The following is a 20,221-nucleotide window of genomic DNA, read 5'->3' as shown; positions in this document are numbered from 1 at the left end:
GGTGGTGACCCTGCTACAGGCGTTAGCAATTTGGAGGGTAATAGTGAGGAAGGGTTAAGCTTAACCCCTAAGGATTATGAGAATCTAATCAGTACACTATTAAGTAAGATGGAGGAGAAAATCACTGCACTGGTTAAGCCACTACTAACTAGATTGGATGCAGTAGCCTCTGAGGTAGAAAGGCTGGGAGGACTGTTGGCGGCACATCTGGCTCCTGCCACTGCCCCTAACAAAGTTGTGAAGGGAAAGGCAGATAGGGGAGAGAATGTGCAGCAGCGGTGTCCCCAAGGCCTGCCAGAAACCAGGACTGCTAATAATCTATCACCAGCAACCCAGCAACAAAAACAAGCGCCATCGCTTCTGAGTAGCAGACCAACGCCAACCCAGAGAATAAAACTTAGGAACGTAAATCTTCCGCATGACTGTGTGCCCTATGTGGTGGTGTTGACAAATGTCCCATGCTTTGAAGAACATCCTGCTCTACCACATGGGGAGTCTCAAGAATCACTGAAAAACAGAACAGTGGCCTGGTTAAACAAAAATTGTGGTTTTCCAACTCACTATTATGACCAAGTTATTTCAACAGAAAGTGTCAACTGGGTTGGTCCCTCGCGTAAATCAACTACTGGGGATTGTGTGGTTATTCATTTTAAACATCCACAACAAGTTGCTACAGTGTTATTGCGTGCATCCTCACCTATGTATAGCCCAAACAGTGTCTGTGTGCGTCCATTAGGATATTTTAATGCGCCTGGGCCAATTACCCCCAAAGACTCTCGAAGTTTCAGGCTAATGTCCCAAACTCTACCACTCACACCGGCAGCACCATACATGTATAATACTGCTAGCCATGGGGTGAATGGATGGCAGATGCATGTACAGAATAATAATGCTGTTAATCAGAGTTGGAGAGGGTTTAATGTGGCCACACAGAATAGATGTGAGGTGTTTTCAGGTCTGGATGCTTGTGATTGAGCATGAGGGTCAAAGTATTGCACACACTCCAGTAGATCAGCCTACAGAGGCAAGTCAGCTCACAATACACAAAAATATAGTTATTTGTTGGAATGTTGCTGGGCTGGCCACTAAGATGCAAGATGAGAACTGGATTAAATATATTAAATGTTTTCAGATTATATGTTTACAAGAGACTTGGTCAGTAGAGTGTGACCTTTTTGTTGAAGGATATAAGGCACACTTTGTACCTGCTATAGCGGTAAGCAGGGGCAGGCCAAAGGGGGGGATGGTCACGTTTATCTCTGTGGCTATGACATGCACAACACAAAAAAGAGTATCAAGTAACCCTGGTATCCTAGGCTTAGTTTTAGCCAAAGATAACTGTATGGTTGGTCTGATCAATTTGTATAACTCTACTAATGCATGCACAGCTTTTAATAACCTAAAAACTTTAAATGACTATGTTAGCTCATCAATGAAGGACTGCTCACATAACCTAATGATCATGGGTGATTTTAATGTTTACCCCTGCAGGGACCCTCTAATAAAAAAATCTCCAGGAAATCCATTGTGTTAGACAAGAAGGCTTACACTTGGAACATACATTGGAGGGGGACTCTTTTAATGACTTATTAAATGACCATGATCTTACATTAACAATGGCACTGTGTGATCCCATGAAGCGCTTTGATACTCAAACTTTCAAAGGGCATGGGAAAGGGACATTTATAGATTATATGTTATTAACTTTGCCAATGCAGGTTTTTGCAGATTCATTCACTATTGAAAATAATGAATTTAGTGATCACAACCCACTTACTATCCACCTTAGGGGTCCTTGGGTGGTTAATACAAGTTGCAGTCTGTCCAGGGGCAGGGTAATGACAACGGATGAAAGAAGCCACCTAAAATGAGCCATGTGTACTCCTGACCTCATATATAAAAACATGAAAGATACCTGTAGTGATGAAATTAATAGCTGCACTCAGGAAGACTCTAATCCAATACAGGTCCTTTCTGTATTCCAATGCCTAACAGACAAAGTTTCTATCTTAATGACAGTCCCAGCAAAGAAGTCTGGGAAAGAGGGACCGCGTTAGTTTAATCAGGAATGCTCGAAAGCTGCGCGTAACCTGAGATCTGCCCTAGCATCAAACCCCCGAAAAAAGGAGAAAGTCAAAGGGTGTCGCAAAGAGTTTAAACTAGCCACTGCCACTCGTAAAGAATCTTTGAGGAACGAGGCGTGGAATGAGATCTTGGATCCACAAACCCTGAAATATAGGTCCAGATTCTGGGCGGTAGTCAAGAAACCATTCCTGGTGCAAGATCCAGGAGAGGGATTAGAAAGTGTCATAACTAAGGAGGAGTGGGTAGTACACTTTAAGCAACTATACGGCGACACGGTGGACGATGTTGCGAACACTGAGCCCGTTACTGGGGCAACCTCTTTCAGTGTAAATAGAGTAGAGGTAATGGTAGGGATAGAGGGGCTTACAGCTGGTAAAGCGCCTGGACCTGACGGGATACCCCCTGACCTTTTTAAATCTGATCCCAAGTTTTGGGCACCAATAGTTTAAGCTGTTATTAATGCGGCCGCTAGAGTTGGGTGCCCATTTTCCTGGGGGGTTTCCACCATTGTCCCAATTTTTAAAAAGGGGGACAGGGACAGCCCACTCTGTTATAGGCCTATCTCCCTAATTAATTCCATGGCTAAAATAGTGGGGAGAATTGTACTGCAGAGACTTTCGGACTGGGTGATGGACAATAACATCATGTCTATCTCACAGTATGGCTTCTGCAGTGGCCGATCAACCATAACACAATGTATAAACCTTTTCTCAATACTCAGCAAATACTGTATTGCCCAAAAAGGCACAGTCCACCTAGCCTTCATGGACCTATCCTCAGCCTTCGACTGTGTGAACAGGGGAAGGCTCAGAGGTTCCATGAGAGAGAAGGGAGTGGACAGTGGGATTGTTAACTTTCTTGTAGATCTACATAGTAACACAAGTGCGAATGTCAGGTATTCCCAAGAGCTGTGCGTAACTGAGAATTTTAGAACTGAGAAGGGTGTGCGCCAAGGTTGCATACTAGCCCCTTTCCTTTTTAACTTTTATATAAACGAACTTGATAGCGTTTTGCAGGAGGTGAAAGCTGATTGTCCTAGGGTGGGGAGAAGGAGTATTCCCGTTCTTTTATACGCAGATGATGCGGTTTTAATATCTAGAACTGAAAAAGGTCTCAAATCGTTACTTAATGCTTTTAAACAGTTTATGGAAGAAAGAGATCTGCTGATTAATAACTCCAAATCATTCATTATGCAAGTTGGTAATCGACCAAAAAGACATTATACAATCAAACTAGATAATGAAGTAATTCCATTTTCTAATACATTCTCTTATCTAGGAATTCTTTTTGATTTTAAGCTGTCATGGGGTACACAACTTGCAAAGAAAAGATGTGATGTGGTCAGGGTAAATGCTTCTATTTTTAATTTTGCTTCAAAATTAGGGAAAAAGCCAACGCTTGCAATGACGAAACTATATGATGCTAAATCAGTAGCAACTGCAGTCTATGGTAGTTAACTTTGGGGCTATATGGCTTGTGAACAATTACAGATTGCAGAAAATGCATTTTTAAAACGCCTCTTGTGTGTCCCGGCCGCCACTTCCAACTTTGCAGTTCATGAGGAGTTAGGAGTAGAATATTTGAGCGATATTCTCTCACTACGCCCATTGACCTGCTGGTTGAAATTATGGCTGAGCCGAGACATCCCCTTAACACACCTGATTGTAAATGACTTCATTTCTCATGATAAGGCATTAGGTACCCCATGGCTGAAGTATTTAAAAAACAGTTTCTGTGAGCTGGGCCGCCCTGAATTATTTGATCGTCCGACTGAAATTGTAAAAGGGGATGTTGAAGCAATTAAGCAGTCTTTTCTTCTGCGACGGGAGGCCGTGAGGGAGGGTGCTGAGTTACAGAAAACAAGTGTAAGGAAATATATCATGGTTAAAACATGTATGACAATGGAGCCTTACCTACTCGGCACATTTAGTACCCATGAAAAGTTCTTGTTAACAAGATTTAGATTGAATTTGTTTCAGGATCTGCTTATAAGACCAAAAAAAGATGCTTTTAATAAACTTCCTGCACCCTGTGGCTGCGACGGAAAGTCTCCACAGGATATGCTGCATTTTATGTTTTTATGTAGATTTTATGAATATCTGCGTAAACGCTACCTGTTTGATCTTTTAAAGAAACTTAATTTTATTCAGATACGACCAGCCTTTTTATATTTACAATTGTTGCACAGTGATAGTATCCTCCAAATAACTGAATTTTTAAAATTGTCTCTTAGAATGAGAACTTGTTTGGATCAATGAATGCTCATATATTAATGAATTACAGTTCTGTGGAACTAATGTGGATAGGGATTTTTATTCTTTTGTAATTACATTTCACCAATGTTTTATGCATGTACAGTATGAAATGTGTACTTTTATGGTTGAACCAAACCGAAATAAAGTCTCTTTTGAATTGAATTGAAGGGCAATTTTTTTTTTCAGTTGCTCTCAACGGTACTGAGGCGATGGTCTTAGTAGGACACATGACGAGGAGATGTTAAACTCTGAGAATATATATTCTGAACAATGCTCAAGGACCATCTTTCTTTTGTTATCTTTTGACACTCTTCCAGCTGGTTTGGACTGCTTCTCCCTACTGGAGTGGCTACGGGTGAGAGAGGATGGAGAGAGTCACTGTTTTGGAAGTGGTTTCCCTGAGGAAACCACTGCACTCATAGAGGGTTACAAGCTGCCTCTTCCCTTTAAATGCTTACATGGGTGGTAAGATTGTCTCTGCTAATGTTACTGAGAAAATTGCAGGGTTGGAACCCTCGGAGGGAAGTAGCACCTGCTGTCATAGGGTATAAAAAGCCTCTTGAATTCAGTTCTATTTTCTAATCCTAAAACTCCTTGGGCCTTATTTATGAAGGCCTTGCGTCAGTTTTGCGCCGCCGGTGCGTCACTTTTTGTGACGCACCAGCGGTGTAAAAAATGCGCCTCGTTGCGCCATATTTAAAAAGTGACGCATCTAGGAAGATGTGTCACTTTTTAAACCCCTGCGCCACATTATACCTGCGTCAGGTATAATGTATGCAGAGGGGACGTTCCCCCGCAAAAAGCCTCGTAATAGTGACGCAGTGAAATCTATGAGATTTCACTGCGTCACTTTTAGGGCGCTGTTGCGTCAAAATCTTGCGCCTGCCTCACAGCAGGCGTAAGACTGAAGCAAGCCCTTTCACATGGGGCTTTCCCCATGTGAAAGGACGCATTGCTGGAGTTGCGTCACTTTTGTGACACACTCCAGCAATGCATCACTTTTGCGCTTACAGATACGTCAGAAATACTGACGTATCTGTAACTCCTTGCGACATGATGCGTCATACATTAAATATGACGCATCAGGAATGTTGTGAGGATTTCGCAGTGAAAAGTGACGCATCGCTGTTTTCACGCAGCGATGCGTCACTTTTCATAAATGAGGCCCCTAAAGCCTCCATCTCAGCCTTCATTTTAATAATCTTATCACTGGCGGGATGTGCCAAATAGAGAATTCCCAGAGAAAGTTAGCTTAAGAATTCACTATTGCACTTCTAGTTTTCTAGTGAGGCGAAGCCAGGATCTTCGTTTTACAGCACCTCCTGGAAATCCTGTTTGTTCTTCGTTGACTGTTTCCCAGTGGAGTGCTAGAGAGATTCTCATAGGGATCTGTCGTAGTGCCCAAACAAGGCAGTGGCAGTTGCAGACTTCCAGCTATAGCTGATCTTCCACACATTGGAGGTAAGAGTTACAGCATGTAACTCCCTGGCTGCTGTCATTAATTTTCCCGGACGCTGAAATTACTTTACTTAAAAATAATAATGTTGCTAGATTGACAGAGATAGCGAACGGAGTGGCTATGTTTTTTCAAAAAAACGTATCAGAAAGTTTACCAGCGATTCTTAAAATAGCATGTGAACTTGGAACAAAGACTGCTCGATTTTTACTGCAGTACACAACTGCCTATTTTTTAATTTATTTGTAACACGGTGTTAGAGAAGCAAGTGATACCACTTGCGTTATTTACGCTTTGAATTTTGATTCTGTAGAATTCTTACACTTTATATTTTTCACATCAGAAACATATTTTTCCATTTCCACAGTATTTTTTTTAATATAACTGATACAGCTGCCTTTAATAAGTTTTTACATTGAATAGAGTTCACGAAGACTGGCATTGCATGCAGCATTTAATAGACATGCACAAAAAACTAAACATTTTTTGATTTTTCCAGTTAAAAATCAAAGCGGTATTTGAGTAATCAGGTATTAAGAGAAATAAATTCACCCAAATCTATGTAATGAGGATATAGCAACTCATCTCAGAGTTGCTTGAAAACAGGGAGACAGTTGGCTTGCAGTATTGTGCCTCTCTATACAGTCACGGAGTGACTGATGTCTTCAATTTGTTGCTTATAAGTTTATATGCTGGCGGTAGACGTTGTGAAGAGGACTGGGAAAGCCTTGCTGTCCTCTGCTGCACCACTGGGGGACTACAAACCCCATCTTTCCCCTGTGCTGAATTTTCACCCAGGCGCTTAAAAGCACGACGCAGCCCCACTGCCCGTCAGAGCCCGGAAGAGGCTGGGCTGGACCACCCACTGACGTTCAGGGGCTGAGGACAAAAGCCTGTCCTCCATGGGAAAAAAGAAAGTAAAGCAGCCAGATTTGGGCGGGGAAATAACATTACGACTTTTGACTCATTTCTGGTCCGGGCAATTAATGTCTTATCTAAAGAAATTGAACTTAGAGAACGCAGGGTATTCATGAGAGATATAAAAAGTGGTGAAGGTGATGGCGAAAGCCCCTTGAGATCAGTAGCTAACGATGTGCCGGAGGCCTCACCTGTTGAAGTACCTGTTATTCAGGTCGGGCAAAATTAAAATATTTCTATGTCACCGGTGAAGCCACCTGTAAAAAGGAAAAGAGGTGGCCCTAGGCAACAGCCCCTAAAGCTCCGAAATCGAAAAAGGGGCCTGTCACTGTGATGGAACTTTCTCCCCAGTCCCAGACACAGGGATCGAACATTATAAATTTGGACGATTTATACACAAGGCTGGAAAGTGTTTTTCTAACTCAGATTCACCCTCTGAAAATTCGACTAGAGCTGATAGAGCAATATTTAGTGCAACCAATTGAGCAGGGTGGGGTAATACAGAAAAAATGCTCTAACTGCCACTACTAGTACTGCTTGAGTGCTTTGAATCGTATTCATGGGTATTTGAACCAATGCAGGGTGATGGACTCAAGAGGAGGGGGAACAGGGGTGGAATGGTGGAATCACAACAATCATATCAACAAATACCTACACAATTGCCTTCGCCTCAAAGATTAGATGCACAGCATCAAGATAGTACTCTAACAATTGGAGGAGCAAGTAATATAGGGAAGTCTGTAGGTATAATTACTAAAGATAAGTCGTCCATCTTGCAGCAATCAGGCACATTGGCAGTGCAGACACTGAACCCGACTCCACTATCCAGGGTACCACTCCCATTATCCAGGGTACCCCTCACACCATCCAACCACCCTACCACATACAGGGATGTAAGAAGGATGCCCACAAGGAAGGCGGGTGCTAGTGAAGAATGTGACATGGGGGAGGCGGTGAAAAGAAGGGGCCAGACGTTATGCCTCCTGCCCGCAGAATGCCCATATGTGCTAATTTTGGTCAACGTACTTGTTCTAAGAAAGTCACAGTCTGAATCCGCAGAGCAACTCATGGATAAAACATTTCATTGCTTGACCAACTTTGCTAGAACAGGAGCATTTGTACATAGACATATGCTTGTAACAAAGAGAGTTTCATGGATAGGACCAGCTTTAAAAGTCTTTGGGGACTGCTGCATTGTCCTAAATGTTGATACTCCAGGGTTAGTGAGCGACCTGTTAGGTCAACTATCTAGTTTACAATCAGAGGGTTGTCAGATATATGCTTTACCCTAAATTTCTTTGTTACAAACCTCAGGATTAGCGCAGAATTGCAGAAAGGGCAAATAGCATTATGGTAACTACAAGTTCCTGCCCCAATTTTTAATCTTTTAATGAATTGCTGAATTCTGTACTCTAAATAGGTTTGTCACACTGGAGAGTTTAGAGGGCTGTAACTGACTCCCAGGGAGGGGCATTATGCTAGAAAAGGAAGGGGACCAGAGGACACCTTCTGAAGGGGTGTGCCATAAGGAGGTAGTAGGGCAAGGAAACATCAAGGTGATAAGACAGAATATAGCAGGACTCTGCGGTTAGAGAGATGATATAAACTGGATAAGAGAGATAGCCAAATATGATATCATATGCCTCCAGGAAACATTGGAGGTGGCTCAAATCTCCTTGGATGGGTATGAACAATTGTTACTTACCTGTAAACAGGTGGTTCTCCAGTATTGGTGTTTTTCATAGATTCACATGCTTGAATATTCCCCGTCGTCGGAGTAGAAGTCCCACGGTAAATAAAATAGCAATAACATACTCATAATATGTATAAACATAACACATGAAATACACATTAGAAAAGAGGCAGTAAATGCCTAGACATAATTCCACATAGGAATACATGGAGAGAGAAAAAACACTTGTAGTCTATTCCTGTCATTATGTTGGTCCAAACTGTAGCCAATCAGGCGCCAGCAGCCCTCCAGAACCTTCTCCTCAGAGCTCAGTACCTCAGATTTTCGTAGCACAAGAGTGACCAGAGAGTCTATGTGGAGAAGAGAGCCTCTGAGGGGAGGAGGGTGGGTCGCATGTGAATCTATGAAAGACACTAATACTGGAGAAGCACCTGTTTACAGGTAAGTAACAATTGTTCTTCTCCAGTATTAGGGTGTCTTTCATAAATTCACATGCTTGAATATAGAATAGAAAGCAGTAATAGCCAGAAAAGGCTTCCATAGTCATAATACACATGAACAGACTTATAAGACCAATATATATATCTATACTACTATTATAAAGAGAGAACTTGCACCTTTTGGCCAGGTAAACTCGGGAACCACAGCGCCAATCTACACACCCGATACATCTATGAAAATGTCAGGGTGTGTAGATGGACATAGGCTATATAAATTTAAAAAAAAAAGTAAATTAAAAAAATTACGTTTCTAAACAAAGTAGTCCCCTGAAAGTAGCGCCGGCCGGGACCTACGCTGGCCATGACGCGACGTGCGTGATGACAACGTGTTGGAGCGGCGGACATGGAGCTGCGGTGAAGTGTGGAGCGCGGGTGCGTCATGGCGAAGAGGAGCGGTGCGGCAGCTGAGGTAAGTAAACCTTAAAATCAGGGCGGGAGGGAGTCGGGGCGGGAGGGGAGCGGGTGTGTACAGAGGGGCAGGCGGGAGGAGTGGTGGCGGGAGGGAGTCGGGACGGGAGGGAGTCGGGACGGGAGGGGGTCGGGGAGGGGGTAGGGGCGGGTGCGTACGTTTTATTCACATGGTGTGCACAGGCTTCAAAAAGGTAGCCGTCATCCAGAAGGCTGGGGTGTGCAGTTGTCGGAGCGCTAGCAAATGATTGCCTTGCATGTGTAGAGGAGCGGAGCAGCAGCTGACTTAAGTAAACCTTCAAATCGGGGTGGGAGGGAGTCGGAGCGGGAGGGAGTCGGAGCGGGAGGGGAGCGGGTGTGTACAGAGGGGCAGGCGGGAGGAGTGGGGGCGGGAGAGAGTCGGGACGGGAGGGGGTCGGGCGGGAGCGGGTGTACTGCCCCCAGCCCCTTTCTGCCCCAGGCAACGCTGGGGCGGGCTGCTAGTATATATATATATATATATAGTCATGCAAGTCATAACAGTAAAATGGTAACTCATAATGGAGGAGGGAAGACAGAGGCACACCTTATTGAAAAAGATGGAGAAGCACAGCCTGTCCTACTGCAGTATCTGCTTCGTTGATGGCACCCAGGCAGTAGTGTTTCATAAACGTGTGCCTGCTGGACCACGTGGCTGCTCTGCAGATCTGATGCAGCGGTACACCTTCGAACAAGGCAGTTGAAGACAACATCGCCCTGGTGGATGGGCCCTCACTGAAGACTGTAGAGGCTTGCCTACCTTTTGATGGCAGAAAGCAATGGCCGAGGAAACCCAACGAGCAACAGTAGGTTTGGTAACTGGACGCCCTTTGTAGAAGCGTCCATAAGCTATGAACAGTTGATCAGATTTGCGAAAAGGGGCCGTTCTGCTGATGTAGAACTTTAAGCACCTTTTAATGTCCAAGGAGTGCAAGCACTGCTCTGCTGGAGACTGTGGGTTAGCAAAGAAAGTCTTTAAGAAAACAGGTTCGTTGCTGTGGAAATCCGAAGGCACCTTAGGCCGAAAGGTGGGATTAGTGCGAAGCACTACACAGTCCGGCTGAAATTGAAGAAAAGGAGTATTTATAGTGAAAGCATGACTATCACTTACGCTACGTGATGATGTCAGTGCAAGGAGAAGAGCAACCTTCCAAGTGAGAAACTTCAAGTCAGCCTTGTGTATAGGTTTGAATGGTGCCTTCATTAGTTGTGCTAACACGATGTTAAGGCGGCAAGAAGGAGGAGGGCGCCAAATTGGTGGGAATTTGCGGAACAATCCTTTGAAAAATTGACGCATTATCCTGGAAGAACAGAGTGAGGTGGAGCCATCCTGGCGGAAGCGGGAAATTCGCCAGAAAAACTTTCAAAGTTGAATGAGAAAGTCCGGACTGAGCCAGTTGTAAAAAGAATGGGAGGAGCTGCGCAGGCGTTGAACGAATGGGATGGACACCACCAGCTGCACACCAATGGCAGAATCTTTTCCATTTAAGCTTGTAGGTTTTAACAGTTGACGGAGCTCTGGCCTGAGCGAGAATGTCTCTACAGTCTGGCGGGATGGTTAGATGGGCAAATTCAAGGTGCTCAGGTTCCAGGCTGACAAATTCAGAGAAGAGGGGTCTGGATGGCAAATCTGACCCTTTTCCATTGTGAGGAGGTCCATCAGAGGATGAAGAAGGATGGGCTCGCACTGGGATAGAAGATGTAGCTCCGAGAACCATGCCTGGCGAGGCCATATGGGAGCGATCAGAAGAATGTGGCAAGGCTGTCTCCGCATCTTCCACAATACTCGAGGCACCAGAGGGATTGGAGGAAAAGCGTAAGCAAACAGATTGCACCAGTTCATCCAAAGGGCATTGCCCTGAGGCCCTCGGTGGGGATGCCAGCTTGCGTAAGATGGGCATTTCAGGTTCTCTGGTGTGGCAAAGAGATCCAGTGATGGACGACCCCATCGCCGAAAATTCAACTCGAGTATTGGTTGATGTAACTCCCACTCGTGGGTCGATGACGTGGACCTGCTGGGGAATCCGCTAAGATGTTGGAGACACCTGGAAGATGAACTGCGGTGAGAGTGATGTGGTGACTTAGAGCCCAGTCCCAGATCGACTGTGCCAGTTGAGACAAGATTGGAGATTTTGTTCCGCCCTGCTTGTTTATATAATGCATGCTGGTTGTGTTCTGAATAAGGACTGACTCCCCTTGAATCAAGGGATGGAATGACTTGAGTGCTAGAAAAATGGCCATCAACTCCAGCCTGTTGATGTGCCAGGCTCTCTGAGGCAGAGTCCACTAGCCCTTTATGGACAGGCCTTGAAGATGAGCACCCCATCCTTCCAACGAGACGTCCATCGTTAGAGTAAGGTCCAGAGTTTAGGAAAGGAACGAAGTCCCTGCCTAAAGATTGGATGGCTGCGCACACCATTTGAGAGACGCCCTCATGCGAACGGTGACACCGACTATGTCGTTGAAGGAACCGGTGACCTGACGCCACTGTCCATCCAACTCTTCTTGAATGGGGCGTGTCCGTAGTCTGCAATTTGGGATCAGTGCGATGTACGATGACGCCATCCCTAGAAATGACTTTAATAGTCGGACTGAAATGCACTGTTTTGTCCGTAGAAGAGACACCAATTGAAGATTCTTTTGTTGATGCTCCTGAGACACAAATGCTTTTGCAAGAGTTTTTATCCAATGTGGCCCCTAGAAAATTCTTGCAGGGAGCTGGATGTAATCGGGACTTTTCGGTGTTGATAGAAAGTCCGAAGAAGCGAAATACCTCCTTACAAAGGCGTGTATCCTGAAGCAGCTGCGTGCGAGACTGTGACTTTAGGAGACAGTCGTCCAGGCATGGAAAAATTTGGACACCCTGAAGATGCAGATAAGCTACCACAGGAGCTAGGGGCGGAGCCTAGGCCGAAAGGCAGTACTTTGAACTGGAAGTCCCTCTGTCCCACGCGGAATCGCAAGTACTTCCAATGTAGCGGAAGAATAGGGACATGGAAGTAGGCGTCTTGGAGGTCGATAGTTGCCATGTAATCTCCCATTGAGGGAAGCGCAAGATCTCCACCAGCGTTAACATGCGGAAGGATTGGCACTTGAGATACTTGTTGAGTGCTCGGAAGTCCAATATCGTCCGCCAATCCCCGTTCTTCTTGATGATAAGGAAAAAACTGGAATAAAATCCCATCCCCCTTTGAGACTTGGACACCACTTCAACGGCACCCTTCTGTAACATAAGGCAAACTGAATGGAAGAGTTCCTTGAAGTGGGCTGGTGGTGGGCTGGAAGGTGGAGTGGGAGGAGGAATTTTGATGAACTCTAAAGCATGGCCCTTCTCTACAATGTCTAGAACCCAACGGTCCGAAGTGATGGAGGACCATTGAGAACAGAACAGGGAGATTCGACCTCCAACTCTTAGGGTTAAAGGCAAGTTATTGTCTCTTGGGAGCAGATCCTCTTTAAGAAGATTTCCCCCAATAGCTCTTAGAAGACTTCTGACGGGAGGACTGTTGCTGGTTATTGGAGTAGCGTTGGTTGCCTTGGTTGTAGGAGCGATATTGATTGCTTCCTCCTCGAAAAATAGAAGAGGTGCTGCGTCCGCGTGCACCCCGAAAGGGCTATTTCCGAATTTGTAAAGTTCCTAAAGAGCGAACAGTGTCAGTGTCTTTTTTGATAGATTGCAATGCCTCAACAACATGTGCTCCAAAAAGTGACTCGCCGTCATACGGCATATCCAGGATCTTCGCCTGTACCTCTTGGCGAAAGGATGTGGCACACAACCAACCTTGCCTGAGTAGAACAGCCGCTCCAGCGAGCTGCCGGAATCCAGTACAGGCAATATCCACGGCACAGTCAATAATCTCCTCCGATGTTCTCTCCCCTTCTTGGAGAAGTTGTAAGGCTTCCGCCTTGGAAGCATCTGGAACCAAAGCCACAAAAGCAGTCATGTTTGCCCACATCTGTCGGTCGTAACGCCCCAAAATGGCCAAAGCATTGGCAGCTCTCACTGTGGTGGAGGCCATTGTGGAAAACTTACAACCTATAGCATCCAGGCGATTACCTTCGCGATCTGGTGGGGCAGTAACAGCAGACGCAGGGTTCCGAGAACGACGCTGAGCTGCCTGCGTAACCACCGAATCCGGTTTCGGCTGTCCAATGAGGCACGCTGGAGAGCAGACAGGCGCCTTATATTTCTTTTCCAATCGGGGCATCTGTGCCTGTAGTGAATTTGGGGTCTGCATCAATTTCACCCCTTCAGACCAGATAAAGTCAATAATTGGAACAGTGTGGACTTGTTTGAACGGTTGGTTCTTAAAATCATAGAGGAAACAATCCTCTTCCCTCTGGACTCTTGGTAACTTGAAGCGTTGAGCCGCCCTATCCATCAGCTGATGGAAACTCGCAATGTCCACAGGAGGAGAATCTCCTGGTGTTACCAGAGAGGGGGACTGTGTCTGAACTTGATAGTCATCCCATTCCGCCATATCCTCATCATCATCTCGAACCTCACCATCTTCGCGGTCTGGAGGAATTTCATCCACGTCGTCGGCATACACAGTCGTGTGTATCCGAACTGAAGTTTGTATTTGAGGAGCAGAAGTTGGCAGAGGCGACAGAGGAGCCGAAGCAGGTAGTTCAACAGGCGTCAGGACAGAAGGAACTGCAGGTACCTGTGGAGATGGCGAGAAACGCCTATTATAGTCGTCCAACATATGCTGGAGATTAGAAATGAGTGACACAGGCAAAGTCGCAGTAGGAACTTGAACAGGCGTTTCCTCCTGTTGGAAATATTGGTCTTCATCATCGTAACTATAATCCTGGCACTTGATGACTAAATCAGATGGACTACGTCCCGCTCTAAAGGACTCGTGTACATCTTCCTCTAAGTCCTGGTCCGAGTCCGTGGCAAACAAGGGCAAAGGAGGCTGTGGATCACTGGTGATAAAAATCTGGTCAATAGGCACTTTGCGGCGCTGGTGAAGTGGGTCGACAGTGGCTGATCCAGTGGACGACAGTGGGAGCAAAGGCAGAGAGGCAAATGCAGAAGAAGTCGTCGACGGAGCTGACAACGACGATGGAGTTGATTGAACCAAACTGGAAGAATCTGTCGTCGACGGTATCGTCGTCGATGGCAATGGAGGCGTCGACGGACTTTTTGTCGACGGGGATGACGACGAAGATGAGCGGTCGTTGACGTTGCGGTCGCCGACAAGATACTCGTCGACGAGGCCATCGACAAAGTTGATTTCTTAGCACTCTTCGTCAATGATGATTCGGTCGTCGACAGTGGAGTTTTCTTCGTCGACGACGAAGCAATTGGAATGATAGATGGCACAGTCTTGAAACTGAGGGTTACCTTCATCGACGACGATGACGTCGACGAAACAGCCGTCGACGATCCTGAAGGAGACGTGCCGTAGACGGCAGATTTCGTCATCGGTACGACCGTGGACGCTCCCGTTGACGATGAAACATGTTTTCTCACAGGAACATGAGAAGAAGACGCAGCAGACGCCTGAGAGCCAGGTCTCGTGGGCGTAGAAGTAGTAGGAAGAGGTGAAGACACCGCAGGGGCCAAAGAAAGAGACAATTTCTTCTTTTTAATGAATGGAGAGGGCAACTCCTGCACAATACTATGTTTTGAAGCTGCTTGGGAACGACCAGAAATGAGACTTTCAGCATCAGAAAGTACATTATCCTTATCCTTAAGTCTCTGAAGCCACAGGAGGAGACGACCTTCCCTGTCCTTTAGAGTCTTTGTAGAAAAAGTTCTACAGAACTTACCTTTACCCACATCATGGTCGGGGTAAAGACAGTAAATACACTTACTGTGTGGATTCTCTGAATAAAGGCGTAGCTTTCCACAAGAAGAGCAAGGTCTAAAAAGAGACTTCTTGCTTGAAGACATGCTGAGAACCCAGGAAAACCAAAGAAGTAGAGAAAACTGAGCAGAGCTCAGGGAGACTCCCTTTCACACGACGTGCGGTAGAAAATCTGAGGTACTGAGCTCTGAGGAGAAGGTTCTGGAGGGCTGCTGGCGCCTGATTGGCTACAGTTTGGACCAACATAATGACAGGAATAGACTACAAGTGTTTTTTCTCTCTCCATGTATTCCTATGTGGAATTATGTCTAGGCATTTACTGCCTCTTTTCTAATGTGTATTTCATGTGTTATGTTTTTACATATACATATTATATATTATAGCATGTTATTGCTATTTTTTTTACCGTTGGACTCTCACTCCGACGACGGGGAATATTCAAGCATGTGAATCTATGAAAGACACCCTAATACTGGAGAAAGATCTTACCAGACACCAGCAGTGCCATCTAGAGCTGGAAGGGTAAGAGGAGGCATCTTGACATTAATAGCGGATACTCTCAGCATTAAACATTTTTTTAATGACTTTCTCTATTTTCATTATTTGATATGCGAAGGGCGAGGGGATTGGGATGTGATTATTATAAAATATTATAATCATAATTTTGAGGGTAAAATGGAATCTGTGATAGATAAAGTGGAGTGCGTGATTAATAAATAAATAAATAAATCCGTATTTGTAAAAGCGCAAACTACTCACCCTTACGGGTCTCAAGGCGCTGGGGGCCGTCATGTAAATTAAGTGATGTATTGCCCAGAATCACATGGTGTTGAGCTGAGCTGCCGCCTGAGATCGAACCGTGAACTCTGTGCTCCGAAGTCACCTGCCCTGGCTGCTGCACCACAAGCTAACTCCCAATATCATAAGCCTTGGAATCTTATTATCTTGGGAGATTTTAATATTAGAATGTGTCATTTAGTATGGAAATTAGTGTGTAGCCTTATGGATTGTGATGGAGACCTGATCGTTCTTTTTAACCATTGTATGTATGGGAACACATTAACTTGGATCCTAGTCATATGGAATCTGATGATAAATCATAAATTAAACTCATTGACAGGAGCTATGGATAAGACGTTTGAGAGTACTGAGAAACGGGTCCAACATTGATTATATAATAGTTTATGAAATTTTAACAGATGGTTTTAGTAACATGCAGTGTACTTTCACAGAATTTAGTGACCATGCTTTTCTTGCATGTGATCAGAAATGGGAGATAAATTCCAATAAGAGTGCAGAGAGAGTCCCCAAACCTGTTCTAGCAAGAAAAAATTGATATATTTTAAAATGGGACAAAGTTGACAAGATAGATATACTGTCAACAGTAATAACAGATAAGAATCCAGAGGTTATGAATTGTCTTAATGACAGCGATAGCTTGGAGCAGGTGATTGAAGCCTTTGAAGAGGTCCTAAAAGAGAATAAAAAGCAGCTAATATGACAATGCAGAAGCAGAGAGTCTCTGCAAGTACAATGGTTTGATGCAATGTGCACTAAAACCTCTTCTAACCTCCACAGAGGATTGCGAGAGGTACCCAGGGATGTTTTGTTAATTTGAGGCCTACGTGCTAGCTATAAGAAGGTGAGGCAGACTCGATTAAGAAGCCTGAAAGTAAAAGCATGGGCAGTCCTAAGGCAGGTAGTAGAGGGGGATCCCTCGCTAGATGTCCACATAGCGGAGGAAGGGTGGGTCAAGCATTTTCAAAATATTTTTTCAAATGTAAATGAGACAGCGATTGATAATTATAATATGCAGGAGCAGATTAATACTTTTCTTGTATTTTGAAGTAGGAGAAGTGGAGCAAGACTTGACTTGATGTGTCTGATCAATGAAATATTGTATTAACCATTTTAAAAATGGTATTTTAGATATTTATTGTGATATATATGTATGATACATTGTGATGTTTTTGTACTTTTATGCAAGGAAATAATGCGAAATAAAGGATTGATTGCAGGAGGGGTATGTTATCGCACACATAAGGTGTGTTCCTTTTTCTCCTCTTTGTAGGTTCTTGGCAGCATTTGAGACTTGCAGAAGGGACTTTAATGACAAGTATGTCTACATGGATTAACTAAAATGTCTTTATGACATAATAAAATATTTTGAAGATTAAAGGGAGAATAATACAGAAAATAAGAAAGGAAATGAAAAGAAGAAAACAAGGCAAAATAAAATGGAGGGTTTGAAGAAAAAGAAAAAAAACTATGGAACAAATACATAAGAAATAAAGAAGACAAAAGTCAGAAAAAATAAAGAAAGCAAAAATGAAGAATTACGATTGATTTATTTATTTATAACGTTTTATAAAGAGCAAACGTGACCCTCGAGGGTATCAGAGCGCTTTACAGTTTAAGAACAAAAATGGATGATGTGGTGTACACGTATTTAAATGTTTCAATTCGTACAAAAGAAATATAAAATATATGGATAACAAATATAGAGGACCATGAATCTGCAGGACGATGCACAATATACAGTTATTGAACATTAGGTGAGTGTGCCAGCAAACAGACATATAATATCCTTATTCGATTCACAATGGATATAAAGTATATAGATAACCAAGGGGGACCCGAGGCCAGCTAAGCTTTACACTACATACAGGTTTTGAGCAACAAGGACAGTAGTATTAGTCTGACATAAAATAGTCTTGTCCATTCCACCTGAAATAGGCAATGGTATTCGGGTCTTAAAGGTGACTCGGTGACAGCCTAGAATTAAGACTTAGGACATGAATTTGATCATTAGAAGTATGGTTCTTGATTGCTGTAGGTATGTTGCATCTTCTCAACTGGAACCTACTCTTACTGACAAATGGGGATTGGGAGCACTGGTTTGAATCTGAACAAGAAATACCAGCATACTTCTGAAATATGATATACTTCTTTGTTTTCATAGAAATCCATAAGACTATTACAGTTCAAAATAATGATACTGTATTACGGGAACTTGCCAGTAAATATCGACTACATTTCTAAAGTCCTTTCCTACTTATCCTCAATATACAATATCCTACTGTACACACCGACTCCAGATTTTAAAATAGAACATGGGAAGAACCGGTCGTATGTCTCCCTATTTTTCCATAAATGTATATTGTTGTGCCTTTCAGGTGCAGATATGCCGTTCAACAGAAAGAAGGAGACTGTGATGATCTAACATTTTCAAACACATGCCTGGAATTAACATAACATTCAAAATAACAGGCACCCTAAACGAAAGAAGCATACACTTCAGTTACAATGGTATTTTATTGTTCTAAATGTGTTTTCTTTTAATAAAATTAAACAACAGTTGGAATTATTAAAAAATAGACCTAAATGATTAAAAGTGTGACATACTCAGTGAGGCCAAGGTTCTTCCATTTCTCAGATGGTTCATATTTTTGTTTGCCCGGAAGTCTGCTTCTTGCAAGAAACTGCTTTGCCTTTTCGCTCTCCAGTTTCTGTAAATACTCAATGGATCTCTCAGTTTTGCTAGGTTCCTCCACATCAATTGCTTCTGTGTACGGTGTCTCTTCAGATACATCTGGTTGTTCACGAAATGTAAAATCCTAAAAGAAAATATAATAGAAAAATTGACAAATGCTTATAAAGCACGATTATGTGAGCTTTATACCATTACAGATATGAAATTGCACTTCCATCTAGTATCATCAATTTCTACCAACAGCTGTATGCATTTAATATAGTATCCCAAACATTTTACCTATAAATATATCATCACTAGTGTGAATCAATTCATGCAACGAGGAACAACACGGTAAAAATATTTCAATTCTACTACCGACCTACAATGCATCTGTCTATTGCCTCAAGCCACATAACTTAACATCTGCAATGGCGACCAACATTGGTTTAACCTGATTGACCACAATTAACCGCCTACAGTAAGCAAGTGAATTGAAATTTGGGAATCTATGAATATGGAACAACATAGTTCTAGACTTCCAGTCATGCTGTAGTAAAAATACTATAAGGTTAAGTTTGCATTTGTTCAATGTATGTATGTATAAAAGAGCTGTGCAGGGCGATAGCAATGTCCAACAAGCATTGGCATTGCCAATAGGTCTTGCTTTTGGGAGCTTATAAGTATTTATTTATGCAACACAATATCCTTGGTGCAAGAACATCTACTGTTGCATGGCTAAACACTTATAAGGTCCCAATAGGCGATACCTATTGGCTATGCCGATGCTTGTTTTTTTTTACCAATTAGGCTCTGGCGTCATGCACAGGCTCGCCTCCGGGGTAACTTCTCTCATGCACTGTCTGGGGCTAAGCAGGCAATGTTAGGATCATTGTGCTTGAGGGATGTGCTATCTCTTTTCTGAAAGCATCACCGTCCACCAATGTAACTGCTGTATTTTCTGCTGTATTTTCTGCTCAAGAACAACACCCTGAAACCTGTGGGAAGCTGGGAAGCTGGGAAGCTGAAGCAGGAGTTGGCGAGAGCATCCATGACAAAGCCCAGCTAGATGGAAGACCAATTAAAGACACCAAAGATTAAAATAATTGCCTTACGGAGGCTTGCACCTCGGGGGGGGGGGGGATGCTGTCCCGCCAAACCCATCTTGTCTCCTCGTAAGGGGGAGGGTAATGTAAGGTGTTAAAGAGCAGAGGAGGTGAGGGATAGCCTGTAAGCAGTTGTTATTTGAAGCCACCTTACCCCCAAGAAGGACAAGCTCACTTTTCAACAAACAGTGTGTCTGGAACACTACATCGGTGTCTTAAAGCAGCCTGTGTTTATAATGAGTAGAGTCCTCTGTAAGAATCACTGGATGCAGGAGATCTTATAAGCTTCCTAAATATAGAACCCTCTACCCATCTCTTTACCTTGAGTCAGTGGTCACTGGCGACCCCGCTGCTTTATGCAGTGCCTGGCTGTCTCGGAAGGGAATGCATAGTTAGATGGATAATGAGGGGCTCAGCAGACATGAAGTGGGCGTCTTGCACTGTGAACAACGTTCTCCTTGACGCTCATTTATCTGAAGGGGTGGCGTAAA

The 20,221-nt window shown here is 43.8% G+C and overlaps 2 protein-coding genes across 3 annotated transcripts in view; both read right to left on the bottom strand.

Moving 5' to 3' along the window:
• ODAD2 (outer dynein arm docking complex subunit 2) overlaps nucleotides 1–20,221 on the bottom strand; it is a 1,227,385-nt gene that overhangs the window by 627,610 nt on the left and 579,554 nt on the right. For both annotated transcript variants that reach the window (XM_086941603.1, XM_086941602.1), the window contains exon 8: nucleotides 18,558–18,769. In XM_086941603.1, the coding sequence (XP_086797729.1) occupies nucleotides 18,558–18,769 (212 nt within the window). The remainder of the gene's footprint in view (nucleotides 1–18,557; nucleotides 18,770–20,221) is intronic.
• On the bottom strand, nucleotides 12,948–14,042 carry LOC147688729 (uncharacterized). The gene has a single exon (XM_086942292.1). The coding sequence runs from the start codon at nucleotides 14,040–14,042 to the stop codon at nucleotides 12,948–12,950; it is 1,095 nt and encodes a 364-aa protein (XP_086798418.1).

This window comes from Lissotriton vulgaris, chromosome 10 (assembly GCF_964263255.1).
Source record: "Lissotriton vulgaris chromosome 10, aLisVul1.2, whole genome shotgun sequence".
NCBI classification, from domain to species: Eukaryota; Metazoa; Chordata; class Amphibia; order Caudata; family Salamandridae; genus Lissotriton; species Lissotriton vulgaris.
This window is presented reverse-complemented; position numbering and strand designations above follow the sequence as displayed.